This window comes from Natrix helvetica, assembly GCF_964273705.1.
Source record: "Natrix helvetica genome assembly, chromosome: 3".
In the NCBI taxonomy this organism is placed as follows: domain Eukaryota; kingdom Metazoa; phylum Chordata; class Lepidosauria; order Squamata; family Natricidae; genus Natrix; species Natrix helvetica.
This window is the reverse complement of record NC_138549.1, coordinates 99,092,684-99,111,731: the sequence shown is the minus strand read 5'-3', so window position 1 is coordinate 99,111,731 and position 19,048 is coordinate 99,092,684. Positions and strand designations below refer to the sequence as shown.

General features: G+C 36.1%; 2 protein-coding genes across 4 annotated transcripts in view; one reads left to right on the top strand and one right to left on the bottom strand.

Moving 5' to 3' along the window:
* LRRIQ3 (leucine rich repeats and IQ motif containing 3) overlaps positions 1 to 11,962 on the bottom strand; it is a 59,224-nt gene extending 47,262 nt beyond the window's left edge. Inside the window, exons 1-3 of one of the 3 annotated variants that reach the window (XM_081947213.1) lie at positions 11,713 to 11,962; positions 3,512 to 3,808; positions 1,327 to 1,650 (exon numbers count right to left, since the gene is read on the bottom strand). In XM_081947213.1, coding sequence (XP_081803339.1) covers positions 1,327 to 1,650; positions 3,512 to 3,775 — 588 coding nt within the window. In that variant the 5' untranslated portion in view covers positions 3,776 to 3,808; positions 11,713 to 11,962. Of the gene's footprint in view, positions 1 to 1,326; positions 1,651 to 3,511; positions 3,809 to 11,144; positions 11,386 to 11,712 lie in introns of those variants that run through there. The other 2 variants (XM_081947214.1, XM_081947215.1) reach the window with 2 other exon arrangements.
* Positions 11,614 to 18,418, top strand: FPGT (fucose-1-phosphate guanylyltransferase). The gene is made up of 4 exons (XM_081947216.1): positions 11,614 to 11,797; positions 13,224 to 13,391; positions 14,347 to 14,439; positions 16,540 to 18,418. Exons 1-4 carry the CDS (start codon positions 11,719 to 11,721, stop codon positions 17,982 to 17,984), a joined length of 1,785 nt encoding a protein of 594 aa, XP_081803342.1. The 5' UTR covers positions 11,614 to 11,718; the 3' UTR covers positions 17,985 to 18,418.
* The last annotated feature ends 630 nt before the right edge of the window (positions 18,419 to 19,048 follow it).

The following is a 19,048-nucleotide window of genomic DNA, read 5'->3' as shown; positions in this document are numbered from 1 at the left end:
GTATTAATAGTCTGCTCTGCTCTAAAAGTAATTCTTTGTTCTTTCTGTAGCTAGTCTTCAAGTCCCCTCTTACCATCTGTTTGTTTTCCTTTCAGCAAAGGTTTCCCACAGGAGGCTTTCTTAACATTAATTTCAAAAACTTCATATACGATTTTATAAATTTTTGAACACCTCATAGGAAATGTTCTCTCAGGTCCATCTAGCCTATTAACTTTCCAAAATCAACATTCTAGTCCCACTTTTGCTGTTTTCCCCCCAAAAATCAAAGCTTCTCTTGTTAATCCTTAAACTTACTCAGAGTTTCTTTCATCCAGGATGAAAGGAAACTCTCGCAGTGCAGTATAACTTATGTTTTGGAAGGTTGTTAACTCAAAAGAAGTAGTAAGCTGTTTCCTAAAGTAATTAAGAGAGGAAGTATGCAAACACAATGTCTCTTTAAGGGGTGCTGAGCGTGACTTAGGCAAAATGAATAGTCGCCTGGCCCTCATATAAACTCACAGGAGAGTGCCATTTTGCAATCTCTTTGCAGGGAGAATCTGTATGAAGCCATAAATGGGTGCGCCTTATCTTCTCTCAGTTTTCTAAGCAGCCGATCCCTTCACCACCTCCTATTTTCACTCAAATTTGTACACTCCATTAAAAGCACAGTCATGCTCAGTCTGCCAAGCTGCCCTGGAGATCTGCAAGCTAAAATAGAAGACACTTTGGAAATGGCAGGAAATCCACACTCAGTACCTCCTCTATCTATTTTGAGGAAATCCTGTAATACTTCCCAGAGATGGTTCCCAATGAATTCAATACAATGCACTTCTGAAGTTATAAATATTGAGACTATACTAAAAGCAACTCAGAGATTTACAACCACTTTCCACAATTAATACTCATATTGAGTATTTTTTTCCTGAGAGGAGCAAATATTCCACAAACGTACTTGCAGGATGTCTCTTGAGAGGCAGAATCTTTGTCCACACTGAAGTCTAAACAGAAATGTTCTGGCTTGAACACAGATAAAGGTACAGATTGTTAGAATATACAGGCAAATATAAAAGTTTCCCCTGCCCAGTCATGTCAGGCCCCAGGGGGTGGTGTTCATCTACATTTCCTAGCCGAGAGAGCAAGCATTATCCGAAGACCTTTCTGTGGCCATCTGGCTGGCATGCCTACATGCCAGAGATCATGGAACATTGTTTACCTTCCCACCAAAGTGGTACCTATTTATCTGCTTGCATTTGCATACGTTCATACTGAGAATACATTTAAAACTTAGTATTCCTAGGAAAGTATACATAATAACACTTTAATACTGTTAAATGACTTTGTGTTTACCTTTCCAGAAAGAGGGTAATAGTCAACAAAAAAGTCCAGCGTAAATGGTTTGAATTTTTCAGTTAGTCTCCAACCTTCAGTTATTTCTTCATCAGAAATGACATAATAGTCTAGTGCCTTGAGTGAAAAAATGCTGTTAACAACAATGTGTCTATAGGCAATTTTCAAACACAGTGGAGTGTTATATAAAGTGAGTGCAATAAGATCAGGGCAAAAAGATAATGAATGCACATCTTCCAGTGTTGAAATTCCGTTATCATGTAGATATAATAATTGTAAATTCTTCATATATCTCCAAAACATTGGACCAGGAAGTAATTCTAGCTGAAATAGGATTGAAAAACAAGTTTAAAAGAGAGAAAAATGAATAATGATTTAATAAATATGTTACTTCACTTAAAGAGTATATAATTCTTCAAAAAGCATCACCATCAAATCTGGTCCATAATTACAATTTAGTACTCCCAAAGCTTGTCTTTTCAAGTACAAAAGAAAAAAAGGCCAGTCATTGTCCACCAATATACTTGTAATTCTATAAAAGTTTCCAATACCGAAATAACATAATGGAAAACATTCAGAATGTTTAGATGCTGGGGAATTCTGAGAGTTGACGTTCATGCAACTTAAAGTTGCCAAGTTTGAGAAACACTGGTCAATAGGAAAAGAGGAAGAGGATAAATCACCAAAATATTGACAGTGTGGTAGATAACTAATGTATCAATTAAAGGGAATGGAAGAATTCCAGAAATGAGGCAATGAATTCTTAGGTACACCTGAATAATCTAAAAACTTTCCTAAAATTACAACATTTTCCTCTAGCATTTTAAAAGAAATATTAAAAGATTCATTCATTAGAAATTATTAACCCCCTTGATTTAGAAAATTTAAAAATAAGGGGGATGAATTACCGTGTTTCCCCGAAAATAAGTCAGGGTCTTATTTTCTTTTGAGTCTTATTATTTTTGAGGTGCAGGAGGCAGCGAGTGTTGTCACCTCATGACTGCTATTGCGTTGCAATATTTTTGAGGAGAGCTTATTTTAGCGCATGCGCTCAAAAGAAGAGATCTTATTTTTGTGGAAACAGGATAGTATAACCAGGTCTACCTATAGACATTTTTATCTAAAGAAACTTCTAAAATACTTTTAATATGCCAATAATTTTATAGAAGTTACAGCATAAATTGTACATGGTCTATACAATAATTTTAGATTATGAATTTGTTTCTTTATAGACATAGTGTAAAATATCAACAGAAAATGATGATTAAAATATATGTTACACTGTCTAAAATAAGTATTAAAGGCAAACTCCTGGGCCAGAGTTGCATGGGTGTTCAAAGGCATGATTAGGATTCTCTATTCATATAAGAGAAGGTCAGAATATCACATTATCATCTTAAGTCAGTTGAGAATTAGAACTGAATGTTTTTTTTTAAAAAGAAGTAAAATTCCCTCCCTCACAAAAATTTGCAAGAAAAATAAGGGAAAAGTACAACAAGACATGAAACAAGACAAAAGAATCTAGATCAGCTATTTTTCAGGCTTCCATTTAGAGTAGGGATATTAAACATCAAACATTTTGAGCCTAAAAATAACCCCATATCAATTTATAGTGCTTTGGCCAGTTAATTTTACCAATATTAAGTCTAGAAATAAAAATTTAACTGTGACTGATTGCCACAATCTTTGAATGCATTGCCAGTGAAATAAAACCCTGTTTCTCTGTAATCCATGGCCACCACATAAAAAGATCAAATTTCAAAGGAGATATTACACATCTTTTAGCTTTCATCTAAGAAATATATATATTTCCAAAGGTGTTCATTAGGATAGTTATTCAAAAAACAGTTGGACTGACCAAAATAATCATAACTGATTTAAGAATCCATAAGTGATTTCATTAGAAAACGCCATAATAAGATACATCTAGCTTGATGCAAACATTAGGAGCTCTCTTCTATTGGTCTAGATTAGATTGAAGGTGAAGGTTCATTCTCCGATTTTGTGGGTTGGTTTCCAAAAATTGCTGAAGATGTCACCTAGCCTGGTAATGAAACATTCAGAAACCAACCCACAAGCTCGGTGGACAAATCTTCACCCTCATCATACACCCAAGCTACAGATGCCACTATTGCATGGATTAGATTATTTCAAAAATTATACTTTTAAAGCCATTACTACTCACATGATTATTATGGAGATCCAATTTAATTAAATTAATGCAATATTCAAGTGCATCAATATTTGTAAGGAAATTACAAGACAAATCACATATTTTGAGTGAAACACAATATGGCATGCTTCGCAGATCATATAGGTAGTGTGCATGCAGTCTAACCATAACCAGATTTCTCAGTTTCTTTGCATCTCTTTCATCAGCAGTTTGGCCATATTCAAGTAATAGTTTTTCAGAAACACAGACAAGGTATTCTAAAAATTCCTCCTCCATATTTATCTCTTTTATGGTTTATCCATGAGAGATCTAAAGGGGAGAAAGGATTACACAGTAAGTTACCTTTATTCAGCTTTTCTTTTTAAAAAAACTTCAAATACATAAACTAAATATCCAACTGCTCGATACAATTTCCCGTTTTATAAAAAGATAAGCCATTACACAGAAGCTAGAAAGAATAAAACACATTTAAGAAAACTTTTAAGAGCATGTAAGCATCGGTGGGAAAATGCCATTTTACATTTTATCAGATGAACAAAACATTTCATACTTGTACCACCACAAATAGGCAATAGAAATTCTCAATGGCAAATTATTCATTTGTTTTGTTAAAGGACAGATTTCCTTCCTGGGTCAAGTCTACCAAAATAAGAAACAAAAACAGTAATAAAATATAATGATACTTTAAACATTATATAATTTAGCCAATACAAATTGTATTGCCTGACCTTTGAGATAATTTGTGGATGATAAATAAATGTGATCATTAAAACTCATGAATTAAATGCTGTTCGAAAAAGAGTTCAGTGTAAAGCTTTCTAAATCCTGAAAAGAAATTTATAAATTTATAAAACATTATAAAATTTAAATAAAATTGTTTTATAAAATCAAACGGCAGACGGTTTCAAGAGTTCCACTGAGAAATGATTCTACTGAGAAATGACCAACAATGTATAATCTATAAAGGAGGAGTCAACTGTTCATGGCTTCAAAATGATTACTTAAAGAACCATATTTTTTAATCATTCTATTTATTTTTGTGTTTATTTTTAGTCATTCATCACTGAGGTGTCAGGGTGTGAATTCCATCCCGAATTAACGAGGTGTGGACCGTGGAATTTCCTTGTAGTATACTTTTGAAATAAGCAAAAAATAAACCCGAGGCATAATCTAAGAAGAAATATTTTTACTATAAAGAAAGTGAAAATACAAACTTACTAACTAAATTAATCACATCTTGGCAGAGCTACTTTGTCTGCCTGCATACAGACAAAGGAAGGAAGAAAGAAGTTATGTGATGTAATGACATGAACAGTAAATCATTTCTGATAAGAAGACAGTTCATTCTACCGTATAAGTCAGAATGCAGGTACAGCCGGCTAACCAAATAAACGCAGTGACATGTCACCTCAGTCGCAACCAGCTGTAAATAGTATACACTCCAATTCAGTAAACAGATTTGGCAATAGCGACAAACAATAATGTATTTTAAATTTTATTGTGCCAAGGAATAAGATACTGATGAGACGAAAAGAGATAAACTATCACTTACTGCAGAGAGGTAGAACTATCAAAGAACTATCAAAGTAGTTAGATATAATGGTTTTTCTAAATGCTCAAAGGGTTAGTGCCGAATTACAGTCTCTATTATTCCAGAATTTCCTAAATTTAAGGTAGGAATGTTTACAAGCATAAAACTGAACTGGCACCAGGAAGACCAACTGATAAGTTTTAGTCCACTATCAGCCACAGAAGCTGACTGAGTAACTATTGGTCAACCATTCCTGACACAGAGAAGAGAGAGTGCTATGCATACTATTTTGAGCTATTGAAGATGGGATATAAATCTAATAAATTAATTAATACATTACCAGCATGCAATGTCATATATTTAAATTTTGAAAATTTGAGATTTTCAGGATGTCCTAGCTTTATGGACAGCAATACTTAATGTTGTAAATAAATCTGTCAGATTTAACTTGAAGTCATCAATTCAGCCTAAATTTCATACATGCATAAGCAGACTCCTGAGCAGACAATGTTTAGAGTAGCAGCAACCAACAAAGAGAGAGAATCCAAAGTCAAATCATGTAAAATCCCAAGGACAAGTCTTTAGAGTTTTTAAGACTGGTAGTCATGAGCATTCATGGCTCAGCACTGTTCCAGGAAACTTCCTAAGCCCTGATTTCTCTCTATAAACCAATAGTCTCTGATTCTGTCAAAGCACAACTGGTGTTGACCAGATCTCTGAAGCACTGAAACAATAAAGGCTTAGCTTGTTTACAGACTATTTAAAAGGTAAGGACTGCAGTAATCCACATTTCATAAATCTCATGAATTGGAAAGGATTATCTACAGATTCTCAGATGACTGGATCAAATGGGTGGATTCAATCCAGACAAAATATTGCTGTTATATTCTAATGCTATACTATAAAGGGCTTTAAAAGTAATGACCAACATTTTGAACTGGGCTTAGAAATATGTCCTGCTGCCATATTTGCTGCCATATTTTGTGTCAACCGTAGCTTGAGTTGTCTCCAAAAGCCCTAGACAGAGCTCACTGTAATTGTCCAGTCAGGTGGTAAATCAGGGTGTGATCTACTATAGCACAGTTGTACCTGACATAAGCAGAAGCTCGGTAAATCCCATCTGCCTATGATTTCCATCTACTTGGTACCTGAGCAGGTACTAAGGCTTCAGAAGGATCCCCAAATCATAAGGCAACTGCTGGCCAAGTTAGCAATCAGAACCAACATTATCAAGTAACAAGTAAAATTAGTACAACTTAATCTAGCCTTGATGTACCCATCTGAAATTAATAGCCTTCATGCATTAGTTAAGGGTTGGCTTAAGATCTTTTTGTTCCCAACAACACAACTGCATCAATCAATTCAGTTTATTACAGTCATAGACCATAGACCAGAACAAATAAAAACACTCAGTAAATATACAATTAAAAATTCTAGAATAATAAATAACAACTAAAAACTATGATAAAATCCAGTCTGCCAATTATATATGGTCTAACTATACTAAAATTACAATGCATAAACTGTGTGGCCCGTTGTCAGTTTAATACTAAATGGGAAAGGAATAAGCAGTGCAAGGGTTTTGCCACATTTGTTATATAAAATAACGATGGTGTGTTTCCAACAAATCCCCAGTGCTATTGCACAGAATCTAGCCACCTGTGCTCAACACAACTGTATAAATTCTAGGGAACTGATGGAAGAATGGAAACAATTGTGAATTGGGCAAGCCACATGCCTAAATTCCTCACCTATAGCAGATTTCAAATGAGGATTTTGTGCAAGGTAAAATGTATTTGTTTCATGCAGAGAGATTATAGTGAATAGAGCTGTAACAGGATTCTAAATGAAGTTTCTCAAAACAATGATGATTAGTTAAACAGATTTAGGTTAGGGATGAAATTATGCATAATAAATGTAAGGGCCTTTCCTCTTTATTTCTGTTCTCTCAACAGCTAGTAACACAGAAAAACACAGCTTTTCTATAAAAAGTGCATTTATGTAAGTGAACAAGTTTATTGGGAAAAAACCATATGAAAGTTGTATGGAGTACTCTTTTGGCCCTATCGTCCATTCTAGTCCTATACAGTAGTTTCAATGCAGCAATCAATCTTGCACAATTGCTAAAGAATGTTTTAAAATGTAATACTTTCTCTAAGTTTGCAAAATTAAAATCTCACTTAGGTCACTACAGAAGTAATTTATATAGTCTTAACTGAGTAAGTCATAAAATTAAATGAGACTGTACTTTAATTTTTATGGAATCATTCACCTCATGTCAATATGCTTAGTCATGGTTTAAAGAGATGTCAATTTGATATTTACAGAATTAACAACAATTCAAAAATTTATTTTATATTTAAAGGCAGGGAAACCATTCAGTTTTCCATATACAACATTACTATAAGGGGCACAAAAACAGTCATTTTATTATGACCAAGATGAGTTTCAGACAATTCCTTAAAGAGAATTCTGCCTTATTTTTAAGACTTCTTTTATTGAAAGATTTGTACATGGTAAAACCACATCAAAGGGCACCACTGCTTCATTTCCTTTCATTTGCACTTTGCACCCTTATAATCTCTGGGAGACTAAGCATGAGCTTTTAAAATTAAAAAGAGAGTAAAAATATCTGCCAAGAATCTTAAAATGGGCCATGGCATAGGAAATAAAATTTTCACATATCAATAATCTTACATCATTTTCCTTAATGCTATTGAGACTGCATACCTAGTCAAAATTACAATTGAGATCCAGCACTAGAGACAAATAGAACTGTACAGTTTATTCAACTGAAATTAACTGATACATTTTCTTTGCAATCCTAGTATTAAAATTAATGTAAGTATATAATAGATTACCCAATTTGAAGAACAAGAAGCCTAGGCAGAATTATTTCTTGGTCATCTTTTTTTTTTTTGGCTCTTTAGAGAAGAGCAAAAAAACCTTGTTTTGCTGGAAAAAGATTATGTCTGTGAAAAAAACTGATAAATTAGTAAGTGGCTTGAATGAGAGGTTTCAAATGATGCCACAAACATAGCAAATACTATGTTTTGTGAATTTAAATAAATAATAAATAAATACATTTGTGGACTGGTATTATTTTTCTGGAGGCTCAAAAAATGTAATCACTTCCAACCGAAGGATAAGATAATATCTGGTTGTTTTTAACCCAATGATTGTAGGAATTGAGGCCCATCTGGTCATTCTCCTAAGAAGGCATTAGTTTCTCAAAAAGAAGCTATTTTGTTTTGCATTATCAGGACTGTCCCCAAACATATTTATATTACCTATTTATATGATCAAACATAAAAATAATATAAGCTATTCAAATCTTAAATCTGTCAAGAAAGATTTTTTCTTTACACAATCACTCCTTTCAGTTTTGAAAAGCATTGGCACAGTTATTTGGAATTCAGCAAGTATTTTATTTCCCTATACAATCCTAGGATTAAACTAGATTTTTTTTTTAGTGAAGTATATACCAACAATCTGTGAACCTTTAAGGAACTGGTACACTTCCACATATTAATGCTTTTGTGCAGCTGTCTACTCAGTACAATATGAGCAATATTCCATTTTTATCAAACTTGTGAACTTCATGTAGACAACAGCTAGATAGAAGCAAAGAGAACTTGTATATATACAGTATTTGCTTTCCACTAGCAGACATCTGGGTTTTGGTTGCTCAGATACGGTAGCTTTATCAATAGTAAACCCAAAGGTGTTTTTTTTCCAAAAGGCAACTGGACTTCCTCATTTTTTTCCTTTTGATTTTGTTTCACATCCAAGACATTTCTGGATCTCTTCAGAAATGTCTTGAATGAGAAGTAAAACATTAAAAAAAAAACAAAATCAAGAAACTCCAGTTGCCTTTTTTTTTTTTTGGGGGGGGGGGGAGAACTTTGGAACAACCATGATCAAGATGTTTGCTCTCCATAGACACAAACCAGATAAATTAACTGGATTTATACTCTGGTCCATGTGAATAGTAGGAGAAGGCTATAAGATCCTGACAGCAGAACAAATGGACAAGCCGTAGTTCTGCTACCTTTACTTGTACACAAATCCTCCTCTTTAGCAGTTCTCAGATATTACCCATTTACACTTTTACTAAATTAATTCAGCCTGTGTAATTAGTTCATGATTTGGGATAGGGAGTCTTTTAATTTTCTTCCTCTTAGAATCCCTTCCCACTTTTAAAAATTATAGACAGCCCTCCAAACAACTTTTGTTTTTAAGGGTTCTATCAATATTTACCATATTAAAAATTAAAATTGATAACATTCACTGCTCATAGTGTCTCAAGATCATTTGATGAGATTTCAGCATAACTGGCAAATACAGGGATTTTGATTTCACTAATCCCTGTGGGAGGGGGGCAGCCCCCAAGGGTCTAGTAGGAATGCACTTTTTAAAGAAAAATCTTCCTTTTTCAGGGTGGTGATATGGGAAAGGGAAAGTTTATTTTTTTAAAGAAATTGTAGCAGGACAGAATAATCTTTGAAAATAATAAGAGTGTATTATCTAATCTCATAAATGTTGCTTGGATTTAAAACTGCACATAGGACTGAGGGATGAGAGGCCCTTGGTATGTTCAGAACTGTTTCTAGCTAGAATTGGTTGGCAACTAGAGAAATCCCCAGAAACTAATATTTTATTTATTTATTTATTTATTATTTATTTATTATTCGTATTTATAGACCGCCCCTTCTCCCGAAAGGGACTCGGGGCGGTGTAGAGTCACTAAAATGCGTTATAAAATACATACATAAAACAGTTAAATAATTAAATACGTAGGTGGAGGAGGTTGCAAGACTGTATATAGAATAATAAATATAGTACATTAAAAGCTTATTAAAACCCCAAACCCAATTAAAATGAATAAATCCCCGGGAGGTAAAACTAAGAAAGTGCCAGGCCAGCTGATTGAAATAGGTGAGTCTTTAACTTTTGCCGGAAGGAACAGAGGTCGGTGGTAGTTCGAATGTCTGGGGGGAGGTCATTCCAGAGGGTTGGGCCCATCACAGAGAAGGATCTACTCCTAGGTGTCGCCCGCTGGCATTGCCTAGCAGACGGCACCAGGAGGAGCCCCTCTCTGTGTGAGCGGATAGGTCGCAGGGACGTGTGTGGTAGGATGCGATCCTGCAGATACCTAGGTCCTATGCCATGGAGCGCTTTAAAGATGGTAATCAATACCTTGAAACGCACCCGAAAGGCCACAGGTAGCCAGTGCAGCTCGCGCAGGAGAGGTGTTACGTGGGAGTAACGAGTACTTCCCATAATAACCCGCGCGGCTGCGTTCTGAACTAGCTGCAGTCTCCGGATGCGTCCCAAGGGAAGCCCCATGTAGAGGGCATTGCAGTAGTCCAGGCGAGACGCCACCAGCGCATGAGTGACCGTGCGCAGGGCACTCCGGTCCAGTAGGGGGCGCAATTGGCGCACCAGGCGAACCTGGTGGAACGCCCCCCTTGCCACGGCTGCCACATGGTCCTCCATTGACAGCCGGGCATCGAGGAGGACGCCCAAATTGCGCGCCCGCTCCACAGGGGACAGCTGTTCGCCCCCTATGGCCAGCGATGGGGTCAGCTGGCTGAACCAAGGCGCCGGTACCCACAGCCACTCAGTCTTGGAGGGGTTGAGTTTGAGTCTGTTGTCCCCCATCCAGACCCCGACGGCTTCCAAACACCGGGACATCACTTCGATTTATTAGAGATAAATTGTAAATAAGGGGCAGGGTAAAATGTATTTGTTTTAGGCACCTCTGATAGATTGTGACAGCTTTAATACTCAGCCAATGAGGAAAGGGTGGGAGGCAAACCTGCAACCTGGGATAGAGAACATAAAGAAAATATATTGATGGCTTAAGATGTGTCCACTGTACCTGTGTGTATGTGATGCACCCTCTTTGCAAAGTAATAAATAAAATTACCATTGTTTCCTTTTATAGATTTTGGTTTGCAATTATTTCAAAACCAGACAACGAATCCCACAGTGGGCATACCTCAAAATTGAACTGAGCTCATGTGAGCAAGATTATGCCCAATAACATACACACACATACAAACAACCCACGAAAGGTATAGAAGAGCTTGGGGGGGAAAGGGCAGTTACCATTCTGAAGAGTAATTTTTGCTCAACTTTCTCAAGGCAAAGTAGCTCGCCGGATACCATGAGCCTTGGGGAATCGCTCCTTAATAACCAGATTCTTCTCTGGGAGTGATCACCCCCAAAAGGAAGCCGCCCTCGTTTCTCTGCAAGCTACTCTCTTAATAAAAGATATTTAGGTTTAGGCAGAGAGTGTCAGATTCCAGGGTTAAAAGCTTTCTTCTCCCTCTTGGTTCTTCCCAAGCTCTGCAGAAGAAGCAAACGTGGTCTCTGAGCAACTCCGGACACAAAAGAGCTGGGACCGTCAACCTCAGGATCTCTCTTCCCTTCCCTCCTTTCAGCGCTTTTCCTCCTGCTCCTCACTCACCGACTCTCTCCCCATCCCATGCGGCCCCAGGAACCCGCCTTTCCCGGGACAGAAAGCGGACCCCTCATATGCAAGAGACGCCTGCCGGTTGCTAAGCAACCGGCTTCTTCCGACGCCTACTCGGCCAAGCCCGGCCCCGGTTAAGGAAGAGGCGGTGGCATCGTCCGGCCTCAGGGCGGAAGCGCGAGGGGGCGAAGCTGCAGCTACCCCGGGATGCTGCTGGCGGGAGAGGCGGAGGCGCGGCGGCGCCGAGCGACGCAGGAGAGGCTGGAGAAGTTCGCCGGGTTGAGAGGTGGCTGCCTGGGGACTGCAGCATGGGCTGTCTAGGTTTGGGGCCTCGGCAGGACCTTCTTTGCCTGGCTAGCCGGGTGGGCGGCTGAGGGAATAGGGACTTCCGCGCAATTGCTGGTGCAGGAAACCAGCGTTCAGATTCCACCTCCCCCCTCCATTATTTCAGTGGGTGAGAAATGCAGGGGGCGCTTAAAATGCCTGCATCTTGGGCGTAGTCAGAAGGCCTTTGCTATCATAAGAGTTTGGCGGACCATGGATTGGCAGTCAACTGAACCATAGTTTTACTGAACCATGCTTGGATAAAGTGATGTTGGCTAAGTTAGCTCAACGTGTTATGTCCGAATCAAATTATTACAATTTAGTATGATAGTACAAACCTGCACCCTTTTGTGATGAGACTTTGTAATAAATAAATTCAGAGTTCTTTATGTCGTGGAAAGTAGTTGATGTAAAATGTATTTGTTCTGTTCACATATAAATTGTATTGGGTCTTTGTAAAGGAATGAGCACATCAGCTATCATTTGCTATAGAAAATACAGTGTTCTCATCTTGATAAACCGAAGCACATCTGACCAATAGATAAGACTGGAAAATGTGTACATGCAATAAAAGCATTTTAGTTATGTGCGAAGTAGGGACCGCAAAACTCCCAGATTTGGGAACTGAATATTCCAGTGAACACCAGATATTTCTGTTGTGTGTTACAACACTGTTTTTCTTCCAACCACATTTATTATGAAAATTGTCATATCCTTTCCTTGCTCCCCAAGCATACGTTTTGTACAGCATTGGGAAAGCATTTAAAGGAAATGTTTTCAATATGTTGGAGTGCTTATAAAGCACCTCTTTTTGAATGGCTAAGCACTTTTGCGGGCTCATATAACATGGGTTTTCTTATGTCCTGTAAAAACAATTTTGCAAACAGTGATTTGGAAAACAATGTTTGATAAAAAAAATAAGGTTGGGATTAATACTGCATGCTTTCCAAAGAAATGCAAACAGAACACCTTTTTAACAGAGCCACCAAAAAGATAATTAAAAGACTTTAATCATTTAATCATTAAAAGAAGTGCTGCATTCATGTTCCCACATATTCCAAAGTACCTTTTCCAAATCATTTTCAATACATGCACATCTTTTGGCACTTTAGGCAGCAAGAAGAAAAGCTTTAATGGACAACTATACATTACAATCAGATGAACCTGAACCCAAGGAAGAAGAAAATGGTTGAATTTTAGTAGCTAACTGTAGTGTAAGTAAGTTGCAGGTATTTTATGGTGGTGTCTGGAGGAATATCACTTGCAGCCAATTGGAGTAAGGAGTAGAAATCCCAATTCAAGGATTTTGTATCTTATTTGGAGTAAGAACATTTGAAATTAGTTTGGTAATTATATCCCTTGTAATGACATTTCCTTTTTCCAATCAGGTAAAACTGTGCAGCCTGGAGAGTTTTGGGATGTTGTTGTAATAACAGCAGTTGATAAAAAGCAAGAAATAGCTTATCAAAAACAATTATCAGAAAAGCTGAAAAGAAAAGAATTGCCTCTGGGAGTGGATTATCATGTTTTTGCTGATCCTCCTGGACCAAAAATTGGTAGGTTCTGCAATTTAGAGAAAGTTAATATTAGCAAAATAAAACATATATACCCATACATACATTCAAAACATAGTACAGTCCTTCCAGAGATGGGGCTGGAGCATTTGTATGAAGGATGATCTATCAAACTTACGCAGGAAATTGGAATAGAAATCTGAAAGAGCAGAATTTGCACTGTGAGGTCATAATGTAATCTTAGTTTGCTGCAGATATCCATTCACGATGCTCTCTCACCATCATGACAGTATTGAACTTCTGCATGTGGAAAACAGTAGGATTGGAAAGGCTGCCATCGTTCAAACTAAATTAAGTACTTCTGTTTTCTTTCATTAAAATCCATGGAATTTAAAAATACATTAGCTGGCTTCTGCTTCAAGTTTGTTAAGTTTAACTTTTCAATCATCTGGTGAGCGGAAACTGAGACAGTTTGTGGTTAAATGTTCAGTACAATTTGATTAATTTTCAGACAGATAAAAAGGTTCTCCTTCTGGTGCATATTATGACAGCTGTATCTTTTACTGAAAGATTTCCAGAATGTCATTAGAAGCCAAATTATATTAATTAAACTTTCTAAAATATGTTCAAATACTATTATTATGCTTCTTTTGATTCAAATGTGAAATTCCACTGCCATTAATGAGCTGGATGTTCTTTTGGACAACATGTCAATTGAATAGACTCTTAAAGATTTTTCTAGTTTAGATAGTATTTGTATTAAATTTTACAGTGTCTCAGTTTGTGAAAACTTTTTTCCTTTAAAAGCATTTCCAATCTTTTCCATGACCACTGTAAAAATGATGGTGACTGATCCAAGTTTACTTAATAAATTTTTTGGTGTTGTGTGAGTTGAAGTAACATGACTTTCAAAAAATAGATGTATCAGTTGATTGCAATCTAATCCTGTTAATTCTTGTTATTCCTAAATTTAAATATGTGTTGAAATGTTTTGTAGGAAATGGTGGATCAACACTTCATGCCCTTCAGTGCTTAGAAGAGAATTATGGAGATAAATGGGACACCCTCACTATCATATTAATTCATTCTGGTAATTTTTATCCGTCAACTTATCTTACATTATGTAGGGTACACGTCTGTTTGTTTTTTCCCTGGAGAGAGTAGTGAAGATGAATTAGGTTTCTTTCCACTACAAAATTATACTCAAAGTCAGATATGCATATTTAGGTTAAATTATAACCTGAAAATGTGTTTAAAATTCTGTTCAAAACTCCTTAGAGAAAGAAAGGATTGGAGAACAAATAGTATTAACGACCCACAAAAATTCAGTTATTTATAATTTACAAAAAAAACTTGAAAGAATAAAGTATGACATTGGTATATAATGTTGAATTTGGAAATCCTTTATGATTTTTGGCAGAATTGTTTTACAACTCACTAGAAAGCAGTCATTTCAGTGTCGATGTGCATTAGAATATGATGAATCATAGATTCTTTGGTTTCTTATATTGATGTTTGGAAGTAGAAGGAGACAAACAATCTGCAACTTCCTCCACACAATGTAAGTGCTGAAGATAGCCTTTTTAAATGAAGGTTTATAGCAAATAAGTGAATTGTACAACTTGAGGGTTCTTCCAGAGTTTTCATAATGGAAATGCAGGGTACAGGAGTTCACCAACCGGTTTAACATGTAACCGGTATGTTAACTGTAACCTGTCTGAAGAGTCCTGCCTTTGTGCTGGTTGTACATTTGGCTCTCTATGTGAGGTATCATTTAAAGAGAGTTCAACAACTACAGTTCATGCACAACAAAGCCATCCAGGTCTTTGTGTGAGTTGAATTGCACTATATACAAATGTGTTTCTGAGTTCAGTGTAAACTGTTACTTTTAACCTATAGCCTTGACAAGTTCTCTGACCGTATCAATCTCCCCACAATTTTTCTTTCTTTACCATTTTTATAATTTTATCCTATACCTTTATGTAAATTGCAGATTTATTTTAGCATTGTTTTAAAAAATATTCTGTCACTGAAATATTTTGTAGAATCTTTGTCCAACTGAGGTGGTTTTATTTAGAATATTCCCCAGATCAATGCATCTCTGTTCACTTTTTTTGGATTGGGCCTTATAGTCTCCTCTAAATAGTCCCATCATTTCAAAATCTGATTTAAAGGTATGAGGGATTCTCTAAAGGCTTTAGAGTCTAAAGCAAATACCGTATTTTTCGGAGTATAAAATACACCAAGGTTTTGAAGCAGCAATTTTTTTTTTTAAAGGTTTTTGCAAACCTCCCAAAAAAGGCCTATTTTTCATGGAAACAGGCCTGTTTTTTCCCCCAAAAAAGACATGAATAGCCTTTAGAGGGGCCATTTTTCATGAAATTGGGCCTGTTTTTTGTCAAAAAAATTGTATGCATAGCCTTTAAGAGGCTTATAGAGTACTCCTGGGCAAAATTGAGCAAAAAACGGCCCGTTTTTCACTCATTTCTGCCCTCCCCAGCCCCCAGGAGCTGTCTGAAAGCCGCCTACAGGCTCTGGACGGCCATTTTGGTGAAGGGAGCGGGGCTTCGGGAAGCAAAAAAATGCTGTATTCAGTGTATAAGCCGCATCCAGATTTTCAGCCTCTTTTTTGAGGGAAAAGTCTTATACTCTGAAAAATACGGTAGTAATATATGTATGTATGTAATGTATGTATGTATGTATGTATGTATGTACGTACGTATGTACTATTTTAAGAAACAATTGAAGCAATGGCCATTTAAAAGTATGCAGCATTCTATTTGCTCTTTATGCAGCATCTAAAAGTAGCATTTATATTAAACTAATAATTAAGAATCTCATCATTTCAGAACAGTTGAGGACAGCTATCCAAATTTTAATGTAAACTTTTACTTGCTTTGTAAATATTCACAACTTAACAATATAACCTTTTCTTAGCCTTTGTAATATTGTATCTAAAATCCACTACATCCTGGGTTTCAGATATTCTGAATATTCTAACGGCTATCCTGGGAAGTTACTAGTAAGTATGTGTTTTCACAGATCTTTTTCATACATCATATTAAAATATTTACACAAGATATTAAAGAACCTCAAGTAAAATTCTTTAGAATCTGGATGCATATGAATATGAATATAGGCATGTTTTATTTATATTAAACATTCTTCATTTTTTTCTGTTTTTATAAAGGTGGTTATAGTCAACGTTTACCGAACGCCAGTGCCCTGGGAAAAATTTTCACAGCTTTGCCTTGTGGGGATCCAATTTACCAAATGCTTGATTTGAAATTATCCATGTACATTGATTTTCCTGCTTGTATGAATCCAGGTGTTTTGATTACATGCGCAGATGATATTGAATTTTATAATATTGATGCAACAGAACCCCTAAGGTTTAATCAGCCTGGATTTACTGCATTAGCTCATCCTTCCAGTTTGAGCATTGGTACAACTCATGGAGTTTTTATATTGGAGCCTCCATTACACCTGATAGAAAAAGAACTTGACTACAGATCTTGTCATTGTTTTCTGCATAAGCCTAGCATTGAAAAAATGTATCAGTCTGGAGCAGTGCATAAAAGGAGTGATTATCAAACTTTGCCTTCTGGAGAACTGGGAGATTCACTTATGGAATCTGAATTTGTATATACAGACAGCGTATTTTACATTCATCACACCACTGCAAAACTTCTGCTAACATTTTATAAACAGATAGGCAAACTTTGCTATGAAATAGATGCCTATGGTGATTTTCTGCAGGCTTTAGGGTCTGGAGCAACAAAAGATTATGCAAAAAAGATTGAAAATGTCACAAAAGAATCAGGTCTAATAGAAATAAGGGAGAAGGTATTTAATATACTAAAAGGTTTGCCTCTCAATGTTATACTCCTAAATAATTCCAAATTCTATCATATTGGAACTACTCGTGAGTGTTTGTTTCATTACACTTCTGATAGAAAACTGAAATTGGAGTTGGGTCTGCTGCCAAATGTTTTTAGCATCTGTTCAAACAAGGCAGAAAACTTGGATAAATCAGCTTGTATCATTCACAGTATGCTTAGTTCAAAGTGTTTTGTTGCACCTGGTTCACTAATTGAATATTGTAGATTGGGTTCCAAGGTTTCAGTGGGAACAAACAGTATCATCAGTGGCTGTTCCATTGACACAAAAGCAGACATACCCCCAAATACTTTTATGACAACCCTGAGCATAAGAATTGATGGAGAATTGAAGTATGTGAGCGTGGTGCTGGGCATAGAAGATAACTTGAAACAGAATGTGGCAGGTCTTGCAGATATACACCCACTCAGTCTTTTTGGCATTGGTCTTAAACAATGCTTAGAGCTTTGGGGCTTGAGAATTTCAGGTGAGCTCTTTTCGGGGGACAAAACATGTTTGGGTTTGTGGACAGTTCGAATTTTCCCTGTATGCTCCCATTTAAGTGATTCAGTAAAAGTGTCATTAGAGATTTTAAACTCGGTACAAAATAAGTCCCCATTTAAGCTAGATAGTTTTAAGCTGTTGTCTATTGAACAAATACTTTGCTACAAAGATGTTGAAGACATGCTGAAATTCCGGCAGCAACTTTATGAAGAAATCAGTCTGCAGAAACTGAAAGAGAAATCTATTATATAGAAGTGGCTGAAAAATGGTGCTTTCCCCCATATTTTAATTCAATGAGGGCTAATTGCTTTCAAGGTTTCCAAACCCCAGAAGCAAGCACTATGCATATTTTTGTGTTTCATTGAAGTAGAAATAATGAAACTGCATTAAAACTGTTATTGTAGCATAACATTAATAATGCAAAAAATGCAGATAAACTATTCTTTTGATGAAAACATTAATGAAATATTTCAAATCTATAAAAACACAAAGGAGGAAATTTTCTTCGCTTCATATTATTACGTTTTCAGGGTTTTTATTAATTCAAGTGGGAATTACAAGTTATTAATTAGGAATTTGATTGAAAACTACTTAAAAGTTTTTACATAGAAAGTTATTTCTGACAACATTCTTATTTTTCAGGGTTCTTCATTGCAAATGAGCAATAAAGTTATTTCTTAAATGTATATTCATAACACTATTCTGTGTTTCATGTGTAAATCTGACATCGGTTTACAAGGCTATGGTGAAATGAAGTAAAATAAATTGAAATGTGTAAATTAGGTAATCAAGATTTTGCCTAACAGTTTCATTCTAAATATGAATGGTACCTAAGGCAACTATCATAATTTGATCAATTATAGTTTCAGTATAGTTATAAATAAAATACCCAGTCTAGATAAAGATTAGGAATATCCTGGCATTATCATTACCACATAATTATCAACTGCTATAGAATAGAACAGAATAGAATAGAATAGAATAACAGAGTTGGAAGGGACCTTGGAGGTCTTCTAGTCCAACCCCCTGCCTAGGCAGGAAACCCTACACCACTTCAGACAAATGGTTATCCAGCATCTTAAAAACTTCCAATGTTGAAGTATTCACAACTTCTGGAGGCAAGTTATTCCACTGAGTAATTGTTCTAACTGTCAGGAAATTTCTCCTCAGTTCTAAATTGTTTCTCTCCTTGATTTGTTTCCACCCATTGCTTCTTGTTCTACCTTCAGATGCTTTGGAGAATAATTTGACTCCCTCTTCTTCATACAACTGTACTACCGTGCTTTCCCCAAACAGGTTAAATCTAAAATATGCAG